We start from the raw sequence: 20,498 nt of genomic DNA on the forward strand, positions 1-20,498 counted from the left end.
GTTTCTAGCCTTCATTATTGTAAAGAAAAGCTTCAGAATGTGATCCAAGTGTAACCACTGCTTGAGTGTGCAGAGAGCTTGAAACAATACCTCCAAGAGGTGTGAACTGCTCCATATATCCCATATATGAAACCAGCTGCTTTGGGCACTCCACCAATGCCACTCCAGTGCAGGGCTATGAGTGTCCTTCTCCCTGCTGCCACCCCATCTTAGGTCTTTTATAGTGGTGTTGGGAGGATTTTCTCCATAGAGTTCTTAGCAGGGTGAGGGCTTAGGGCTTTCACCTCGAGAAAGACCCCAGCCTGCCTGAAAACACAAAGTGATGGTTGATTGATGGATATGGGGGAAAGAGGAATATACAGTTTATACCATTTAACAGGTGGGGAAACTCGTGCTCAGAGAGACTAAATGACTTCCTCAAGCCCCCACAGTGAGTCAGTGGAAGAATCAGGATTATAACTCTGGAGATATCGTCCCCCAGTCATGGGTGTTCTCCTATGATCTAACTGGGCCAGACCAGCTAAGGATTCCTTTCTACTGGGGAATCCTATGCTGCTTTCTGAAAGTACCTTTAAATCCCTGCAAGCCTGACTTAGCGTCGGATCCATGGCCTCTTCTAAGTCTCTTATCTCCCATTCCCCACTGCCTAAATATAGAGCCAAATCCTCAAGTCCCATAGGAACTTTGCCTAAGGACCGAATATAAACTGATGAAGGACCTTAGAATCTGGTCCAGGGCTTTTAGCATTGAATGGTTTTTAGCTTGTGATCAGACTTGCATAAGGAAAGATTTTTATATGTAAGAATGGAAACTCCTCAGTTTAATTTGGCATGTAATTTGCAGCACCTTTAAAATAGTGCACAGCTTGACCTGCAGTTGACCCATGACTTGATAAATTGACACCAGAACGTGTTGAATTCTGGCTTCATTCCTGTGGAATTAACACACTTCCCTTCTGCGGAAGGGACCCAGTGGAAATAAAATACTGATAAAAAAGCCTGTTAATGCTTTTATCATGTTCAGGAGCTGTGCATCACAGGCGTGCATGGTTCCAGGAGGCTTTTGGAGTTGAATCGCAACTGGCTTTGATTTTTCAACCCCCACCTGGCACTGCTCTGAGTCAGCGAAAAGTTCCAAGTTCACAACCCTTTCAGCAAACCAGGGCTCAGGATTGAGTCATCGTCTTCTCCACAGCTTCACTCTGCTCAGTAGAGACCTGGCCCCTTTACTATTTTTTGTTGCCTTCTGGGCAACATATTCAGGAAACTGAAGTCTACTCCCTAGCTTGGCCCTGAATCTTCTTGGTGCTCTTCAGTAAGTAGTTGCCTGACCCTTTCCCCCACTCCAGCTCTACGTTGAAGTTGGCTGATTAGGCCCACTCCTCCCGTAATCCTCCCCCTCCACACACACACACACACACAGTGGGTTGCCTACCCAACCTCACCTTTTTAGTCCACTTTAGCTAGAAAGGGTGATATAAGAAATATAAAGATTCACTGAAATCCAGGATAGGACCAGACCCTGGTTGTCTATGGTGCATGAATTGCTGTCTGTGTAGCTGCAAAGAGCTGAGCATTCTCACTAAAGCCAAGGGGCTACTCACCTCAGAGTGCCCAGCACTTGCAAGGTTAATCCCTTAGACTATAAACTCGTTGAGCCAGAGAATCAATTCTTCTCCTCTCTTTGGTACACCAGCAAGCCATGCAACTGGAAAGGCAGGAGAACTGTAACCTTAGGTTATTTCCATTTATTTCAATCTCCTTCACACAAGAAAGTCAACAAGAACAATTAAGATCAGATGAGCAGCTAGCTCAGTTTCATGGTTCAAAAACAAAGGCATATCATTTATACCTGGGGCTGTTTCACATTAGACCATGAAGAGTCTGGTAACTGAAACGTCCGAAAGAAACAAACGTTAAACCATTTGATAAATGAGAGGGAAAGAAATGAATTAAATATGTCCTAAGGAAACAGGGGTTTGTTGTTGTTTGGGTTGGGGTTTGTTTTTTTGTTATTTGCTTCCATTTTATTATTGTAATTTAGAACAAATGGGGAGTTTGTGTATCTGAGATAATCCTTTGTTGCAGACTGTTATCAATTTTCTATAAACAAATGCTGCAAATAAAACCCTTTGATTCAATTTACGCTTTAATTCTAAAATTGAGCTTGCTGGGGCAGTGGGTTAATAAATGGGCTGTGCTGGGCTTTCTTGCATGCCGCTCTGATTTGCACTGGGAAAACCAACTCTGCCTGGACAGCGACATAGTTCTGCCTCGACATGCTGGATACAGATGTCATCTCACTGTAGGATAACTAGCACACAATTGGGATAATGCTACCTGAACACCATGACCATTAACATTCTTCACGCATTTTCTTCTGGCATTTTTCATGGCGAGGCGGTGTGTCAACTCCCAGGCCTGCTGTGGCCATGGGCTATTTACTTAGTAACACAGCTCTGCTTTACGCTGACAGCCAGAGTTACCAACAGCAACTACACAGGGTCCCATTTCCACAGGCATCTCTGGTTTCCTCAGCCAGATGCAGGTCAGCACTTACCACTACCACATTAGATACTTCTTCTGATCCATTTTTTTTCTAGGATACTCTCCATCAAAAGCACCCAAGATCCAGGTTTTCAGCATGGTGCCCTCAAAAAAGGCATGTCTAGTCTGCACATGCCTTTACCAGGTCTGTGCACATTCTTAATCAGACATCTAGCAGTCCATATGCATGCTCCTTGTGATGACTGCATTTATAACTCTGGTAACTGCATGTGCACATTGTTTTACACTTCCAGTTGCTCTTCTGCAATTCTGAAAATCTGGATCCTATGAAACAAAATAGCAGCAGTAGTGTCTGCCTGCCCGAGGGTATGTCTACACTTCAGTCTCAGGGTATGACTCCCTACTCAAGGAGACACACTTGCACTAGTGCTGATTGAGTTAGCATGCTAAAAAATACTGTTGCCATGGTGGAAGGAGAGGCTAGTTGCCCCAAGTACAGTCCCGTCCAAGATGCTAATAATGGTCATTAAAAATTAAATATCAACTTATCAATGTGTCTTGTTCTTCACTGGACTGCATCACCAAAGCACATTAGTTTTAGCCATTGGGGAACATGTGAGAAGTGTAACAAATCACGTGATAATGGGACAATAAGTTATGTCTTAGATTGGCTACACCATGTGTCAATCATTCTGTGGCTGTGTAAGCACTGTGAATGATGCAGTAGTAGCGAGGCTTTGCATTGCACTGTAGTTGCTATGGTTTGACCGTTGCTAAGCAGTAAATTTGAATTGTGTCAAGGGGAATCCAGGACAAATGTTGTCCCAGAGTCATTCAGTCTGGGACCAGGACTTGAAATCTACATTTCGGGACTCTCCTGCCCAATTAGGGATGGGTGGTCACCCTAATTGAAGCAAGTGAGTCGAGTAACTAGGAACTACATCATGAGACGTCCCAGTTCAGTAGCAACTTCTGGTTTGACTCACAATACCGCTCATTGGTGTTCCCTTTCTCACAGATAGGTACTTCAGGAGCAGGAACTCGAGCTCTTGCAAATGATAAGGCAATGATTGCCTCTAACTAATGTAAGCTAGTGTGAACATGTCATCACATGGAAGATGACTTTAAAGCCCTCTAGGGACACTAGGCATAACCATTTATGCATAGTCCCTCTGCTTTTATTTGTGATTGCTTACATAATAATATGGTTTGTCTCTCTTCCCCAATACTGCCATCTTCTGGATGGGATGTCATCAGCACACCTGATCAAGTGCTGGTGATCTTGTCTGCTTTTACTGCTTGCAACGTAGAGAAGCTGTAAGCCCTGAAGACTGAACTTCTCCCAAGTGCCATATAAGCCTTATTTTGAGGGTTTATGTGCAACTAAAGGGGTGCATTTGGCTTATGTGGGCCCTAACTCCCACCGAATGGCAACTGAGGGCCAGATTTTCAAAGGTATTTATGAACCTAAAGATCCAGATAGGCACCTAATGGGATTTTCAAAAGCATCTAAATTGGGTTAGGTGCCAAAATCCTATTAATTTCAATGGGAGTTCAGTGCCTTACTTACTTAGGTGCTTTTGAAAATCCATCTAGGCATCCATCTGCAGCTTAGGCACCTAAATCCCTTTGTTAATCTGGTCATGTGTGCCTAGCCCCTCTCCCTGCTCCCGCCCAGGTACATCAAATACCCCAGCCTACCATAGTATAGCCACTTTCCATGTTATATTCCCATTGAAGTACCCCCAGAAGACATCTGCGTACCCCCAGGGGACATGTTCCTCTGGTTGAGAACCACTGGTCTACAGCACTGCAAAGGCCTGATGGGCTGTTGACTTCATCCAACCTAGCAACTCTATATTGCAACAGTGTTTTGCACAGCTTTTAAATGCACAGAAAAACATCACTCTATTGTTATCTATCTATTGTTTAAGAAATAGATACATGCCATTTTGTAGCGGCAGCATTTTGCTCTATTTTGCATATGGAGCTAAGAGTTTAATTTTAAAATGCTGGTTTCATCTTAAGTTTCTTTCCTTTCATCCTTTCTTGTATACATTATTTCTCTCTTGTGTGCTGTCTTATTTTGTTTTTATTCTTTGAGAAACAACTGACATTTTAAAATTGTTTAGCCAATTGTTTGTGGGGAAAGAAGTAAAATCAAATCTTCCAGTATTGTTGTTTGCAAATCTAATAAGAGCAAACAAAATCAAAACACATGCTAGTGAAAAAAATCCATATATTATTGCTTAATGTGAGTAATGTTGCTGAACACAATAGAAGGAGAAGTCATACTTTTAAGTAATTAGGATGAAATTCCTCCTGTTTGAGCCACGTCCAACTCTCATTGACTTGAATAGAAGTTGGATCTGATTCTCAAAGCACAGCTTTAAAAGAAGTGGTTAGCTAGTAAATGGTAATATGATGTCCACTGACACAGCATTAATCATTTTATATGCTCTGGTTCTACCATTCAGATAAAACTGTATGGTCCCCGAATAGTTCAGCATTAAAATATTATTTAATGTACTGTCATTTTAAAGTGCCAAAGTGGCTGTTTCCATGTGGTTAGTACATACAATAATAGGGAAAATGAGTGGTAGAACACAGAACTCCAGATAAATGGCAAATTGCAAAGACTTCTGCTCATCTGAAAGCTATTAGCCCAGATCCTCAGCTCTTGTAAAGTGGCATAACTCCACTGATGTCATCAGAGCTCTGCCAGTTTATTCTGATTATCTGGCTCATTATGTCCATTATTAAACATGACAAGATGGCATATGGCAAGTCTATATTGAAGCCCAACTAACCACCCACTTAAAAAGCCCACTGTTACCATAATATCTGAACTCCTCACTACTTTTAATGGAGTTATTCTCACAACACTCCTGTGAGGTAAAGGAAGTTACTGTCCCTGTTATGCAAACGGGAAACTGAGACAGATTATTAAAGCTGTTTAGGAGCCTATAGGTGCAGAGAAGTGCATAATGGGATTTCAGAAATGTTAAGGAACCCAACCAATTTAAAAATCTAGCCCTATGTGACTTGCATAAGGTCACACAGGAAATCTGTGGCAGAGCGGAGAATGGAATGTTGGTCTCCGAAGCCCAGGCTAGCCCCCTAGCTAATGATCCATTTTCCCACTCTTGAGAGCTACTATCCTTCAGCATGAGTAAGTCAGCACAAAGACAGCCTTCAGCATGTAAATTTAGGCACTGCTGTCTTGATGAGTTCCAAAGCCATTTAGAAAAGGTTGGAAGCCAAGAGACCAAAACAAAACAAACAACACAACAAACCACCACCACCATATTTTATGGGCAAAAATTACTTTTAAATAAAGTTCAAGATACCATTTTACTGTAAACAGAACAGTTCAATAGTCTTTGTTTAAATTGCCTGATGTATTGTAAGCCTCTTAATCCTGTGCGGTTTCTCTGTTCTGTAAACCCCTCCGCAGTAGGTTAAAGTGTATAATTTCCGAACATTATAGCCACAAAAGCAGACATTGTTTTCAATCTCATCTGTTTAAAATTTTGCTTGACTACTATTCCAGTGGCTTCCAACCCATGGATTTAAAGTTTTAAAGTTCCCATGGCTGGAATCTGTTCCTTTTCTCATGATAGCCTTCTGTTACCCTTTCATTGTCTTATTCCCATCACCTACATATCGTGCTTAGATCTGGGAACATTCTTTTCTCCTTAAATCATCCAAGACCAGACTTTCCCAAGTGGCCTCCTCTTTTGCGTGACACCTCATTTTCCAGCATGCTGAGCACTTTCAGCACCACTCATTTCGCCTGGAGTAGCTCATGCTCAGAGCCTCTGAAAACCAGCTCCTAGAGACACAATCTTGAAAGATGGTGAAGTGAGCATGGGTGAAAGCTGCTGAGTGCCGCCAATGGGAACCCAGGGTGTTCAGGACCTTGCAGGGCTGAGCCCTTAGTGTCAAAAGCTGGGCTCCTCAAAAATCAAGGTCATTTTTGAAAATGTCGAGCCTTAAATATGGATAGCCTTTTACCCTGCTGCAATGAATCGTGCAATGTTGTAATAGAATCAGTTTTACTTCTATTATAAAGTGGAAGATTTAGGGCTCGTGCAAGTGAGGCATGAACAGCACTGGCCAGAGGTACACAGTACAAGTACTGGTTTCAGAGTAGCAGCCGTGTTAGTCTGTATGTGCAAAAAGAAAAGGAGTACTTGTGGCACCTTAGAGACTAACAAATTTATTTGAGCATAAGCTTTCACGAGCTACAGCTCACTTCATTGGATGCATTCAGTGGAAAATACAGTGGGGAGATTTAATTACACAGAGAACATGAAACAATGGGTGTTACCAAACACACTGTAATGAGAAAAGAAAAGGAGTACTTGTGGCACCTTAGAGACTAACAAATTTATTAGAGCATAAGCTTTCGTGAGCTACAGCTCACTTCATTGGATGCATTTGGTGGAAAAAACAGAGGAGAGATTTATATACACACACACAGAGAACATGAAACAATGGGTTTATCATACACACTGTAAGGAGAAAGAAAAGGAGTACTTGTGGCACCTTAAAGACTAACAAATTTATTAGAGCATAAGCTTTCGTGAGCTACAGCTCACTTCATCGGATGAACGAGCCTCTGATAGTGTGGCTGATGTGATTAGGCCCTATGATGCTGTCCCCTGAATAGATATGTGGAATTAATAACACTATCAGAGGCTCGTTCACCTGCGCATCTACCAATGTGATATATGCCATCATGTGCCAGCAATGCCCCTCTGCCATGTACATTGGCCAAACTGGACAGTCTCTACGTAAAAGAATGAATGGACACAAATCAGACGTCAAGAATTATAACATTCAAAAACCAGTTGGAGAACACTTCAATCTCTCTGGTCACTCGATCACAGACCTAAGAGTGGCTATACTTCAACAAAAAAGCTTCAAAAACAGACTCCAACGAGAGACTGCTGAATTGGAATTAATTTGCAAACTGGATACAATTAACTTAGGCTTGAATAGAGACTGGGAATGGATGAGTCATTACACAAAGTAAAACTATTTCCCCATGGTATTTCTCCCCCCACCCCACCCCCCACTGTTCCTCTGATATTCTTGTTAACTGCTGGAATTAGCCTACCTGCTTGTCACCATGGAAGGTTTTCCTCCTTTCCCCCCCCCCCCGCTGTGGGTGATGGCTTATCTTAAGTGATCACTCTCCTTACAGTGTGTATGATAAACCCATTGTTTCATGTTCTCTGTGTGTGTGTATATAAATCTCTCCTCTGTTTTTTCCACCAAATGCATCCGATGAAGTGAGCTGTAGCTCACGAAAGCTTATGCTCTAATAAATTTGTTAGTCTCTAAGGTGCCACAAGTACTCCTTTTCTTTTTGCGAATACAGACTAACACGGCTGCTACTCTGAAAACTGTAATGAGAGTGATCAGGTAAGGTGAGGTATTACCAGCAGGAGAGAAAAAAACCTATTGTAGTGATAATCAAGGTGCCATTTCCAGCAGTTGACAAGAACCTGTGAGAAACAGTGGGGGGGAAATAAACATGGAGAAATAGTTTTACTTTGTGTAATGACACATCAACTCCCAATCTTTATTCAAGCCTAAATTAATGGTGTCCAGTTTGCAAATTAATTCCAATTCAGCACTCTCTCACTGGAGTCTGTTTTTGAAGTTTTTTTGTTGTAATATTGCCACTTTTAGGTCTGTAATCGAGTGACCAGAGATTGAAGTGTTCTCCAACTGGTTTTTGAATGTTATAATTCTTGATGTCTGATTTATGTCCATTTATTCTTTTATGTAGAGACTGTCCAGTTTGGCCAATGTACATGGCAGAGGGGCATTGCTGGCACATATCATATTGGTAGATGTGCAGGTGAACGAGCCTCTGATAGTGTGGCTGATGTGATTAGGCCCTATGATGCTGTCCCCTGAATAGATATGTGGAATTAATAATAGATATGTGGAATTAATTTGCAAACTGGATACAATTAACTTAGGCTTGAATAAAGACTGGGCGTGGATGGGTCATTACACAAAGTAAAAACTATTTCCCCATGTTTATTCCCCACCCCCGTTCTTCAGACATTCTTGTTAACTGCTGGAAATGGCCCACTTTGATCATCACTACAAAAGGTGTCCCCCCCCCCCACCCCGGTGGTAATAGCTCACCTTACCTGATCACTCTCCTTACAGTGTGTATGCTAACACCCCTTGTTTCATGCTCTCTGTGTATATAAATCTCCCCACTGTATTTTCCACTGAATGCTTCCGATGAAGTGAGCTGTAGCTCACGGAAGCTTATGCTCAAATAAATTTGTTAGTCTCTAAGGTGCCACAAGTCCTCCTTTTCTTTTCTTAGTACAAGTACTGCAAGCTTCTCCATGTAAGTTGTGTTAATGCACATCAGTCCTGACCTGCAGCAACCCTGATATTTTCTAGTCTTTAGCCATCTCTCCTGCACCATGTATGGTGGTTTAGGGCTGAATGGCTAAGCAATAGCTGTGTTGGGACTGCTGGTACTTATGATGCTCATTGTCACATCACCCTTACGGTGTCCTCCCTTGTACGTCTGTATCCATGAATTGTTTCTCATCATATACTTGGATCAGGGGTAGCCAGTAGATGGACTGCAGGCCAAATCCAGACCACCAGATGCTTTTGAACGGACCCCGAAATCTTTATTTACTTATTATCATCATTGTTGTTGGAATGTGATAAATGTTTCTCTGGAGTCTGGACCTTGATTGTACCCTGACCAAGAAATATGGACCTTGACAAAAAAATAATTGACTACCCTGACCAAGACTGTGAGCTCTTTGGCATAAGGACCGTCTTTTTGTTTGTATGAAAGGAGTCTAGAAATGGGGCCTCTTGGCATTATCGTAATATAAAAAGGAATAAATAATGTGTCACTAATGATTAGGACCAGACCACTAAATATTTTACAATGAAAAGCTCACCGAGTTTTCTTCACCTGGACTTTTCTTCCCAAGGAAAAGGTCATGGACCAAATTCTGATCTTAGTCATTCTACATTTACATTAGTATACTGAGCTCAGATTCTGGCCAGTATGTGTATTTTATGTCCATTTTTACAGTGCTATTTTAAAAATACTTTTGAGGGTGCTGAGTCCCTGGAACTCCCAGTGCTCAGCAGCAAACAGATATCACTTACGAAAAATGTTGATCTGTTATGAAGAGTAGGTAGCTTTTGTACAAGTGGCAGTCCCCCCACCCTAGTCAGGAAAAGTTTAAAGAAGCTCCTTTGGGCACAGGTTTCAGAGTAGCAGCCGTGTTAGCCTGTATTCACAAAAAGAAAAGGAGTACTTGTGGCACCTTAGAGACTAACAAATTTATTTGAGCATAAGCTTTCGTGAGCTACAGCTCACTTCATCGGATGCATTCGGTGGAAAATGCATCGGATGCATTTCCACCGAATGCATCCGATGAAGTGAGCTGTAGATGCATTTTCCACCAAATGCATCCGATGAAGTGAGCTGTAGCTCATGAAAGCTTATGCTCAAATAAATTTGTTAGTCTCTAAGGTGCCACAAGTACTCCTTTTCCTTTGGGCACAATCACCCTCAGACCAGCTCGTCAGGGCTTGGCAGGTCCTGAAAAGGAGGCTCCTTGCTCAGGGCAGGGTGACATTCTGAAGGAGCAGGATTCCCAACTCACAGCTCTGCAGCCCCTGGAAGGACGGGTTGCTGTCTGGGGAACAGCTAGAGAGCGTTGGCCTCCCGAGCCCTCTCAGAAAGGAAAAGGGCCGGTACTCCTCTCTTTTCTTCTTTCTCTTTGGCTTCCCAAAGGCCCAGGACTCTACTTTTTGTGGGTTGCAGAAGCATCTTGACACCTTGGTTGGACTATTTTAACTCCCCTTGCAACAAGGCACAGCCAGAGGCCGGTGCTCAGGACTCTGAGACGCGAGCAGCGCTCCCCCTCCCCAGGAGATGCTAGAAGAGAGGTATCGCCTTTTACAGGCCCCGGTTCTGAGTTAAGTGGGGCTTTATGCCACCTGTGGGCAACTAAATTCTGGATTGGTCAGGGGGGCTTGCATGGACCCTAGCGTAAGTCTGCCTTCTGGTGCCTCCAACTATTTGCTGTAGAGCCATCCAGCAGCCCACAGCAGCCATTGTGGCTCGCGGAACATCTGCTCCTGCCCACAACTCCTCCCTGAGGTGCTTGTACACCAAGGGCAGCACAGGGCTTTGCCAGCATGGAAATCCCTTTGTGTCAAGGGAATCCACAACCTGGAATGGGAGGCTGGTAATTAGTCTAGGTTCTGGTTACTAGAACATGTCCCAGAATTGGGGCCACTGTGCCTACCTATAATCATGGCTGAGAGGAGTCCTAAAACTACATCCTTGTATGTGAGACCAGGGGTACACCTACACAGCAAGCTGCACAAGTCTCCAAGCCCAAGGCAACAGACGTGGGCTGGTGGGGTCAGGCTGTGGCACTAAAAACAGCTGTTGAGATGTTGCGGCTTGGGCTCTGAAGCCCTCCCCTTCCCCCCAGCTTCAGAGCCCGAGCCATAATATCCACCCCGTTATTTTTAGCACTATAGCACAATCCTGAGTCTGTTGACCCGGGCTCTGGCACTCGCTTGCCATTCACTGTGTAGACATACCCCCGGTGTTCCTCTCCAACAAGAGAAATGAACTGTGCAAAGATGCTAATTCATTTCTAAGACTCGGGAATGTTTAGGGATATGGCAGTGTGTTGTTAAAGTGAGCATAAGCTTTCGTGAGCTACAGCTCACTTCATCGGATGCATTCGGTGGAAAATACAGTGGGGAGATTTATATACACACACAGAGAACATGAAACAATGTATGATAAAACCCATTGTTTCATGTTCTCTGTGTGTGTATATAAATCTCCCCACTGTATTTTCCACCGAATGCATCCGATGAAGTGAGCTGTAGCTCACGAAAGCTTATGCTCAAATAAATTTGCTAGTCTCTAAGGTGCCACAAGTCCTCCTTTTCTTTTTTGCGAATACAGACTAACACGGCTGCTACTCTGAAACTTGTTAAAGTGCTCATTGTTCTTTATTAAGAGCATTTTCTTCAGCTGCGTTGTTTAAAGTAGCTTTTTCAAATACAGCAGACTCCTCATAGGGGCTGGTGTATATGCTATAGGAAGGCAAAAATCCCACTGAAGTCTTGCCACGCATCTTAAATTTGGTGGGACTTTTGCCTGCATAAGAAGTCTGGGGTCTGGTCCTTAATTAACACAGACAGACCTGACTAGAAATATGCCTTTGTTCAGCATCATTGGAAAGCACTTCACTCAGTATGTTTACTGTCAGTCCTGTCAGTTAAGTGGGAGTATTATATCATTGGAGAGAAGATTAAGTCAATTCTTCTTCATTTAATAAATAATTTCAGGAAATCAAAGTTCCAACTCAGCACATTCTTCTAAAGCAAATGAAGAGCACCTCAGCTCATCAGAATTAATTTTCTGTTGGCTAAAATTATATCTATCCATTCACACAATAATTCAACTACAATTTTATCACATCCATAAACCATGTATCTGATAAATTCCAGTGTGTTACAAAAAGCATTTCCTAGGGCGTATTCTCATGTTGTTTGGATTGCTTTATAGAGCTGAGATGATCTTTCCAGTTAAATAAACAAATAATCATTGTGTCCCACTAACTTTAACTTGTAAATTCAAACCATAATTATCAATTTTGTCATCTCCATATTGAACTTCTTTAACAGGAGACTGAGACATTTTAGCTAGAATTCTTTTAAGTTAAACTAGGGCTATGGTTTGTGGTTGTACTATATTATGCACCAGTATTTTTAAATTGTAATTAAACCTATTAGTAACGTAGGATTTGCTATGCCAGGACAGAACAGAGATCTGCCAAGTCCAGAATATGCTTTCATCAGTTGTCACAAGCAATATTTCAGAAGAAGACTAAACAACACAAATCATATAATGCACCTACCCAAACATGCTAATTCTGCATGTGGAGGAAAATTCCTTTCTGACTTCTCCAAATGATCATTTTATGCCCTTAGCCATCAGATTTTGAGGCTTTGTTTAGCTTACATAGCGACTCATGTCAGCTTTTCCATGATATGTGAAATGAAAATTGCATATCATTTCCTCAAGGCCAGATTTTCAAAAGAACTCAGCTCCCATCTAGGCTCCCAGATGAAGTAAGCACACCTTCAAAAGGACTCCCCATCCAGCAGCTCCAATCAAGAACAGGTAGAGCTGTCAAGCAGTTTCAAAAACTTTTCCCTAACTATCTTAGGATCTTCCAGGGTGAAACCTGCTATAAAAGCATGAGGCTATTATTTATTGAATGTCAAACCCATTAACCTTTTCTCAAGTAGGAAAAACTCTAGTTCCATCTCAGGTAATTCTAGGGCCACTGTGAGCCTAGTGTTCAGGCATTGGCTGCATTAGTTAAGATTCAGCAGAAGAGGGCCATAGAGGACTCTGCTTTTTGCCTCTCCTGGGTTTGGTATAACTTTCACTTACTGTGTTTGTTTTCTTCATGTTGAGGCCCTGATGATGAACTAATTTTCACATGGATTACAACATTACGTTGGTAGAACGATATCCTCTGTTGTGGGGCACCCCAAAAGCAAACCATTTTAAGGGAGCATTCAGATGTAAAATCCAGTAATTTTCTTCCTGATGCCAAAGCACAGCAGTCTCTCCAACACTCCAGGGTCAAATCCAGTGCAGTGCCAAAACTTGCACAGGAAAGTGTAAGTTTACATCATTACAAGATGGCACAGAATCTCAGAGAATCTGGCACGCCATCTTTGGAAAAAAGCACTGTAGAGAAGACATGAGGGACGTAGGGGAGGTGAGACTCTGTGTAGGGATACAAAATTTAAATTGGAGCTCCCACCCAGGAAAAAATAATAGGAATCCAAAATATATTGACCACTTCTACCAGAGAGAGCCTGCTAACAGTATCAGTGGAGGCAGCATTGAGTCAGTAGGGTACTAGCCACCTTGAGTCTCTTTTATTGCCTGATCCTGAAGTCAGTGGATCTTCCAGTTTAGGCGAGAGTACGAGTGCATAACTAGCCTGGATTGAGTGCTTCTGCATTTGTCCAACAACTCCAATGAGACCAGATATGAGTTATACCAAGATATCCATTCAGCCACGGAAGAGACAGAAGATTAAATTATATCTTTTTAATTCATGGTTATATCAAAGAGCTCTTTTTATTGTGATTTTGATTTTACTTAATTTTCAAATTATTAGGAGAACTATCACTCTCCTTTGAAGATGGCAAATTCTCAAAATCCTAATCGTGCATATGTATTCCAAAAAAAGTTATTCATGGTTATAAATGAACATTATTGCCTTCATAACTAAAGGTTGGTTACTTAAAATATATATATATATATATATATATATATATATATATATATATATATGCACACACACACATTCCCTTTGTTACATTACTTTAAAAAAAACAACAAAAAGCCATAGGTGAAGTGTTTTAACAATAAATAATCTACTTTTCTATAAATGTACAAAATCATGCCAGCAAGTAAAAAATAGTGATACAAATGTGATAACTGAAAGATATATTCACTTTATAACTCTAATAATTTATTTATGAAATATATCCATATATATATAATATATATATATAATTTTTTAGAAGAGACCTTACCCTTTGTTGTTTCAATGTTTATTGCCACTGTTTAACCTATATATCCATTTGTATTATGAACTCAAATTTCAGTTATATTCAATTTACAGTTTTTGCTTTGGTCTCCAACTATCTTCTGATAAAATATAAATGTAATTTGCTCATAGTTTCACCTAGGAAGATTTGTATGAAGGTCTAACAAAGTAATCAGTAATGCCACAAGTTAGGAAATTACTCTGTTACATTTTAAATCATATCAAAGAGCAACATTTGGAAGTATTATTCATCCTCTTGCTTGTTCTTTTGTTTCCCCCCCCAAAAAGCAGTCCAGTCCATACTTGCTGATGAAATCACTTTTGATGATAAATTTCCAGGGACCAACATTGTCCTTGTTCCCATTTTCTTGACATTTCCACAATCCTTCAACTGCTCAGTGGTTTGAATCAAGGGTTAAAAACATGTCTTAAAACATCAGCAAATAGGAATGTATGCAGTAGGTATGTATGGCACAGCACATATGGGATTAGGAGAGAGAGATGTAAAATATTTTGAATGTATGAAGTTTAGATAATGCTTTTGTATCTGTCACTTTTAGTTTCATCCTCAGCAGATTCTTGTTGGTGGATAATTGGAATTCCATTCATCAAATACAGTGTATCCCTAGATATTCATGGTAGATGTGTTTCAGGATTGAACTTTCCCGCACAGAAATAATTTGTGCCTTAATAAAGTAACCTATTGAATACTTACTGTATATTGGTAACTTGCTATATTTTATAATGATATAAATATTAACCATTCATATTTATTCTGTATAGTTACTGACATTTAAACATCTGCCAACGAAGTTACAATATGATGATTCAGGCTTGCATCTATTAGCAAGAGACATATTTTGTTTCTGTTTATCCATAAAGCAAATTCTTATACAGACAATTCTCTAATTTACCAAATTCTCCAATCATAATTGCCTGTGTAAAGCTGGAGCTGGGTACTTCACACAGGCAGCAAGCACTAAGTGGAACAGTATGTTTTTATTGTATTATTTTTAAAACCAGGTAAAAAAAGTCATTCTTGAATCTGTTTGTGTTGCTAAAGTTTGAATACTCCTTTTTCCCTCCCCCCACCATCTTCAGGGTATATGCAAATACTCATCCTGTACTGCATAGTTTGAGACTCTCGTCAGAGAAGTATGAAAGGATGCAAAGTTCTTCATACAGGTTCATGTGCCCTCGAACTGTCATCAATGCAATAAAGGTGTTGCATATTGCTGGATTATCTATTGGCAGCCAGCCTGAAGCATTCCAATATGTCCATCTCATAGGAGATTTGTAGCTTAGGTTCTTGCTTCTAAGCTTCGGCAAACAAACACTAAACCTTTAAAAAAATAAATTTGAATGAAAATTGTTGGATTATATTGCACTATATGGACCTGATTTTGAGACTAGCCTTGCCATGACCTCAGCAAAATTGTGAGAACAAAATTGTACCCATGATTATTTGTGGGTGCAATGAATGTCACTTGAAAATCTAATTATATCTGATTCTCAAACAAAATCATCAGGATGAATTCAAATCAGGAGCTTCTAATCCAAACACCTCCCTTGAAAACTGCAGGTATGAAGTTCCAGATTTGGCATGTCTAGTTCTACTGGCTGCTGCCTTCCACCTCAGAACTGAAAGCATTTTGCCTTATTCTGATGTCAAGTGAGGTTAGTGTTAAGAGTGGATTGGGGAGTGGAGGTGGAGAGGGTTAACAGAAATCAGAATATAGGTCAAAGTTACCTCTCCGCAACAGCAATAAACCAGATTTACTGTTGCTTCTAAATATTTTCTCTACCCAACTTGTTCCACTTTCTGTCTTGGCAATTTAAGTTTTATTGGAACAATACATGAACAGATGTGTCCAAAGTTGCTCCAAGGCAAATTGAACAAAATCAAATATAAGTAAACAGCCACTAAAAACACCAAACATGTGACCAGTGCCAATAAATCTGTTTTAAGGTCTGAAAGACAAAATCCTTAGACGTTCTGGCTGATTCATCAGCATTAACTGAGGCCATGCCTGTGAGAGCTCCTTAAATATTTCTGCAAAGTAATAAAGTTACAAAACAAACCGCTTGGCCAAATTCTGCTCTCATTTCAGCTCATGATACTTCACTGATTTGAACTAAGAGCAAGATTTAAATCTTTGTATGCACAGGAACCCAAATTAACGTTTCTATCCAGCATAAAGTAGAATTTGCATATATATACGTACCTCTCTGTTCAGAAACTGCCTGGACCCTCTGTGCTAATGAATGAGGGCATGTTCATTTTCTCTGTGTTGCTCTTTCTCTGCTGTCTTTTTCACTGACCCTTGATTACTGTGGAAAAGATAATGAGTTTAGGATTATTTTAGTGTCACCACTTCCATTTTTCAGTCATCAATAGAGAGCTATTTTTTACGATATCAAATGATGTACTTTTTTCTTGGGAAAGAAGAAAACAGGCATATGCCCTGGATTTTTTTTCTTTTGTCTGAAAAGAATGTTGGATTAAACATGCTCTGAATTATCCTATTCATTCTCCCAACTGGACAGGAGCTCTGCTACTTCATGGATGCCACATCATTTAAAACAAAAATCCAGAAAGCAATATTAAACTACTATCTGTGAGAATTTCATTTAGAATCAACAAATTTGTTGATCAGTTTAATTTGTTGTGTGCAGCTTGACTAATTCATTTGAATTAAATAGCTAATTGTATATAGGTTCAGGGATGTTCAGAATTCACCTTACTATTTTTAAAACAAGAAATCAAAGACCCTCACCATCTGCTGTCCTGGGTTCTTGTGCAAAACAACATGCACTGTTTGTCATGTATGTCCAAACAAGAGCACCGTGATAAAGCCCAATCTAAAGATTCTATGCTCTTGCAAGGTTGTCCTGTAGACCTTTTGCCTCTGAAACTGCCTCGGTAGTTAGACAGCCCATATGGTACAGTCCTCCTGTAATGAGAAACACAGAGACACTATACAATTTTAGGAGCTACTTTGGATACAGTTCAGTATCTGTTTCTGTTCATTTATTTGTTTCCATGTAATAAAACGGTCTATTGCTCTGGGCTCCTGAACAATTCATTCATGCCGCAAAATTCACACAGAAAGTCCTTCCCTAACCAGATTGCAACTCCTCCAAGTTGAAACTGCACATTCAGAGAAACGCAGATAAAATGTCATATGTGAAAATGCAATCCTAATAGACAGCAGCAAATATCAGCATGGAAAACAATGAATCTGGTTTCTGCAGCCCTATTTGTTAATCACTCAATACCAACAACCTGAAATCTGAATAGAAATACAATCCTAGGTTGTTGCTCATTTTAATTCTCACTGGTCCTTATTCTTATGCATGGGCCAGTCTCAATCCACTATGCAGAATGTTCCTAGTGAAATTACACATTCAGGGCCAACCCTTGATGATTTACACCATCTGAGGAGCTGGCCCCCAGACACAACTGCCACTTATACTTACTGCGTGATTTTCATGGAGTGTTACCTGTATGTTCAGTTCACTGTGTTGGGCTTCAGGACCTAGCCCAGAATCCCTAAATATGGGAATCAACTGGACAATCCCCCTGATGTGGTGGTCAACAATTGTGGAGGCGACCATGGCCCAGCTGCTGTAGCGCAGTGACTGTGAAATGGCTCCGCTACTGCTCATCTATTAGAGACTATAGTCACTGTATCATATCAGGAAGAAGTCATCCTTAATCCCCAGCAGTCTGCCTACTTCATCATTAATGACGGGTGTGCAGTAGGAAGCAGGTGCCTGGGGCAGCCAATAGAAAGGGGCGGCACTCTGTGCGTTATTGGGGCGGCACGTCCGGTTCTTCGGCGGCAATTCGGCGGCAGGGCCTTCATTCCCTCTATTTCTCTTTGGCGACAGCTCAGTCGGGTTTTTCTTTTTTCTTTTCCTTCTTTGCTTGAGGCAGCAAAAAAGCTGGAGCCAGCCCTGCAGGCAATGAGTAAAACCTTCCCCATCCCACATGAAATCCCATCTGAGGAGGGAAATGGCTTGGAAGGAAAGAGACATCCCCTCTCTTTCCAGTAAGAGTTCATAGGAGCTGTGCTGTGATTGGCTCCTTTCCTACCTCCTCTGAAGGGCCTTAGGAACAGCAGAGCAGAAGTTGATACTTAAACTAGGAGCATTAAATTCCTGTGTGAATCTCCTCAGGCAATCAGGTTTTTCAAGGGACAGTGCTCAACAGAGCAGCTCTACCTAGCTCCACTCCCATCCCAGTGACCTGTTGTCTTGGAAGCCCATTGGGCATAAACACAACAGTGAGACATTCACTTGTTCTTGGGGAAGGGAAAGTAATAGAGCTCTTAGACTCTACTCTGCCCCTTCTACATAGACCGGCTAGTTCTGTTGCAGATATACACTACTTTCATCCTGTCAAGGCCTTAAAACTGAGGCTGTCCTGGCATGTGAAAGTTAGTCTTAAAGTTTCATCTTATTTAGGGCTAGATTGTGGCACTCTTTACTCATGCTGATGGGCACCTACTCACAAAACTGTAAGATCTTTGAGGTAAGGGATAAGCTCATTTGTACAGAAGTTAGTGTACATTTATAGTGCCAGATGTGCATACGCATGTTATTAATGCATAAAGCATGGAATGGATTTTGGTGTGATTTGAAACTGAAAACTCTATTTTATGGCACACAGTGTTAGCGGAAAATGTTTATTAAAAGTGTTCTTGCAGATAGGATTCCATCACATGCTGAACAGACATAGAAAAATTCCAATAGAAATGTACAGTAAAGTTTTCCTCACACTGGCCAAACTGGTTGCCATGAAAAAGTCAACATTTTCCAAAAGTTAGCACAGTCATTTCCTACGAAACTGGTGTCTTATGCTTCATGACTCAGAAAAAGTATTCACAGCTTTGAGAATGTATTCAACAGCACTTCATCCGTAAGGACCAATAAATGCCCCATAAACAGGGCCAAAGTCAGTGACAGTTTAAGAAAGTGTAATTGCTATAAATGCTAAAACGCACATAAATGAAAGTTTGTATGTAAGCCGATGTGCAGACTGGCCAGCCAGGGATAGAAAAATTACATCCCAACAACAGGTCTCTTCACATCCCTGGCTTGAGATCTTCCTTTATTTACAAAACACAACTCAAAAGCGGAACAGAGGTACTCAGAATACTGGGTATACCAACCCAAAGCCTTTCCCACTTCAACCAGCTGGGAAGGGAAAGTATATCCCTTCCTGAATACTATAGTGAGACCCACATTAGGGTTTTCCTCTGGGGTTCCTATCTGCTGCCCTTGGTTATGAGGCAAGAAGCTTTATTTTTGGCTTCCTGTAGGTCACATGCTTGTGCCTAATCATGTGCTTGTATCTACCACTCCCAGTTTCAAAGGGCCCAATGGCCTGCGACTTGTACATGTTTCCCCATGCCCTGTTACCTCAGGCAATTGACATTTTGGAAAAAGTCAGGCTTATGTGCTATATTCAATGCCTCTCTGTTAACCTCTCTGTCTCCTCCTCACTACTCCTATTCTTCTCCTGCCATTTCCTCTTTATTCTGGGTTCACGCACCCATTCTGTAATCTAAAACTGTGGTCTGGTATCACAACTGATATTACTGAGGGGAAGGGGTGTTGCATCAGCCTGGTGCAGAGCATTTTGCAAGACCCCTCAGAGTTCAGGCCTTGATTTCTACCGAGCTCAGCAATTTGTTTGGGCACGATCCTGTGCTCCATAGACAGGCCCAAACCCCATTGATTTGTGTGTATTGTCTGACTGTAGCTATTTTATGATGAGTTTAGTTCATAAACTTCAAAGGGATCACGTTCCACAGGCAACAGGGATAACGTCCGATGGGAGCTATGCACTCATTTGGTATCTGGGCCAAAACTTTCAGTTGCATCTACTTAGATCAATTAGATCTACTGAGTATAACAACCCTGCATCTTAATCACCTTTGTAGCCATCTTTTGTAGCCATAAACAGCCAAGGATTTTAAGATAATTTAAAAAGCTGTATTGAATTTTATCAAGGAGAGGACATTGTACAGCACTGGGGACACTGGTGATAGATACAGTGTTTCGCTGAAGGAGAATCCATCTTCCAGTAACTGCAGTGTATTCTGCAAATGGAGACCTACTGCACAAACTAGGTTTCTCCTATCTGTAACTGACAAAGTGGAAGTAGTTTCAAAGGCACTGATGCTCGGATTTTCAAAACCTAGGCTAATAAATATTGCTTACATATTTAGGGATGGTTTCTCTTCTAAGCCCAGAGCCTGAGTAACTGGACTGGTGTGTGGGACTTGGAATCCTCCTA

At 41.1% G+C, this 20,498-nt stretch overlaps 1 protein-coding gene across 1 annotated transcript in view; it reads right to left on the minus strand.

The window, feature by feature from the left end:
- Positions 1–13,987: 13,987 nt before the first annotated feature.
- Positions 13,988–20,498, minus strand: part of EDN3 (endothelin 3) — a 33,108-nt gene continuing 26,597 nt past the window's right edge. The window contains exons 4-6 of the mRNA XM_038369976.2: positions 16,969–17,145; positions 16,417–16,522; positions 13,988–15,533 (exon numbers count right to left, since the gene is read on the minus strand). Of these exons, the coding sequence (XP_038225904.1) occupies positions 16,450–16,522; positions 16,969–17,145 (250 nt within the window). The 3' untranslated portion in view covers positions 13,988–15,533; positions 16,417–16,449. The remainder of the gene's footprint in view (positions 15,534–16,416; positions 16,523–16,968; positions 17,146–20,498) is intronic.

Source organism: Dermochelys coriacea, chromosome 13 (genome assembly GCF_009764565.3).
Source record: "Dermochelys coriacea isolate rDerCor1 chromosome 13, rDerCor1.pri.v4, whole genome shotgun sequence".
In the NCBI taxonomy this organism is placed as follows: domain Eukaryota; kingdom Metazoa; phylum Chordata; order Testudines; family Dermochelyidae; genus Dermochelys; species Dermochelys coriacea.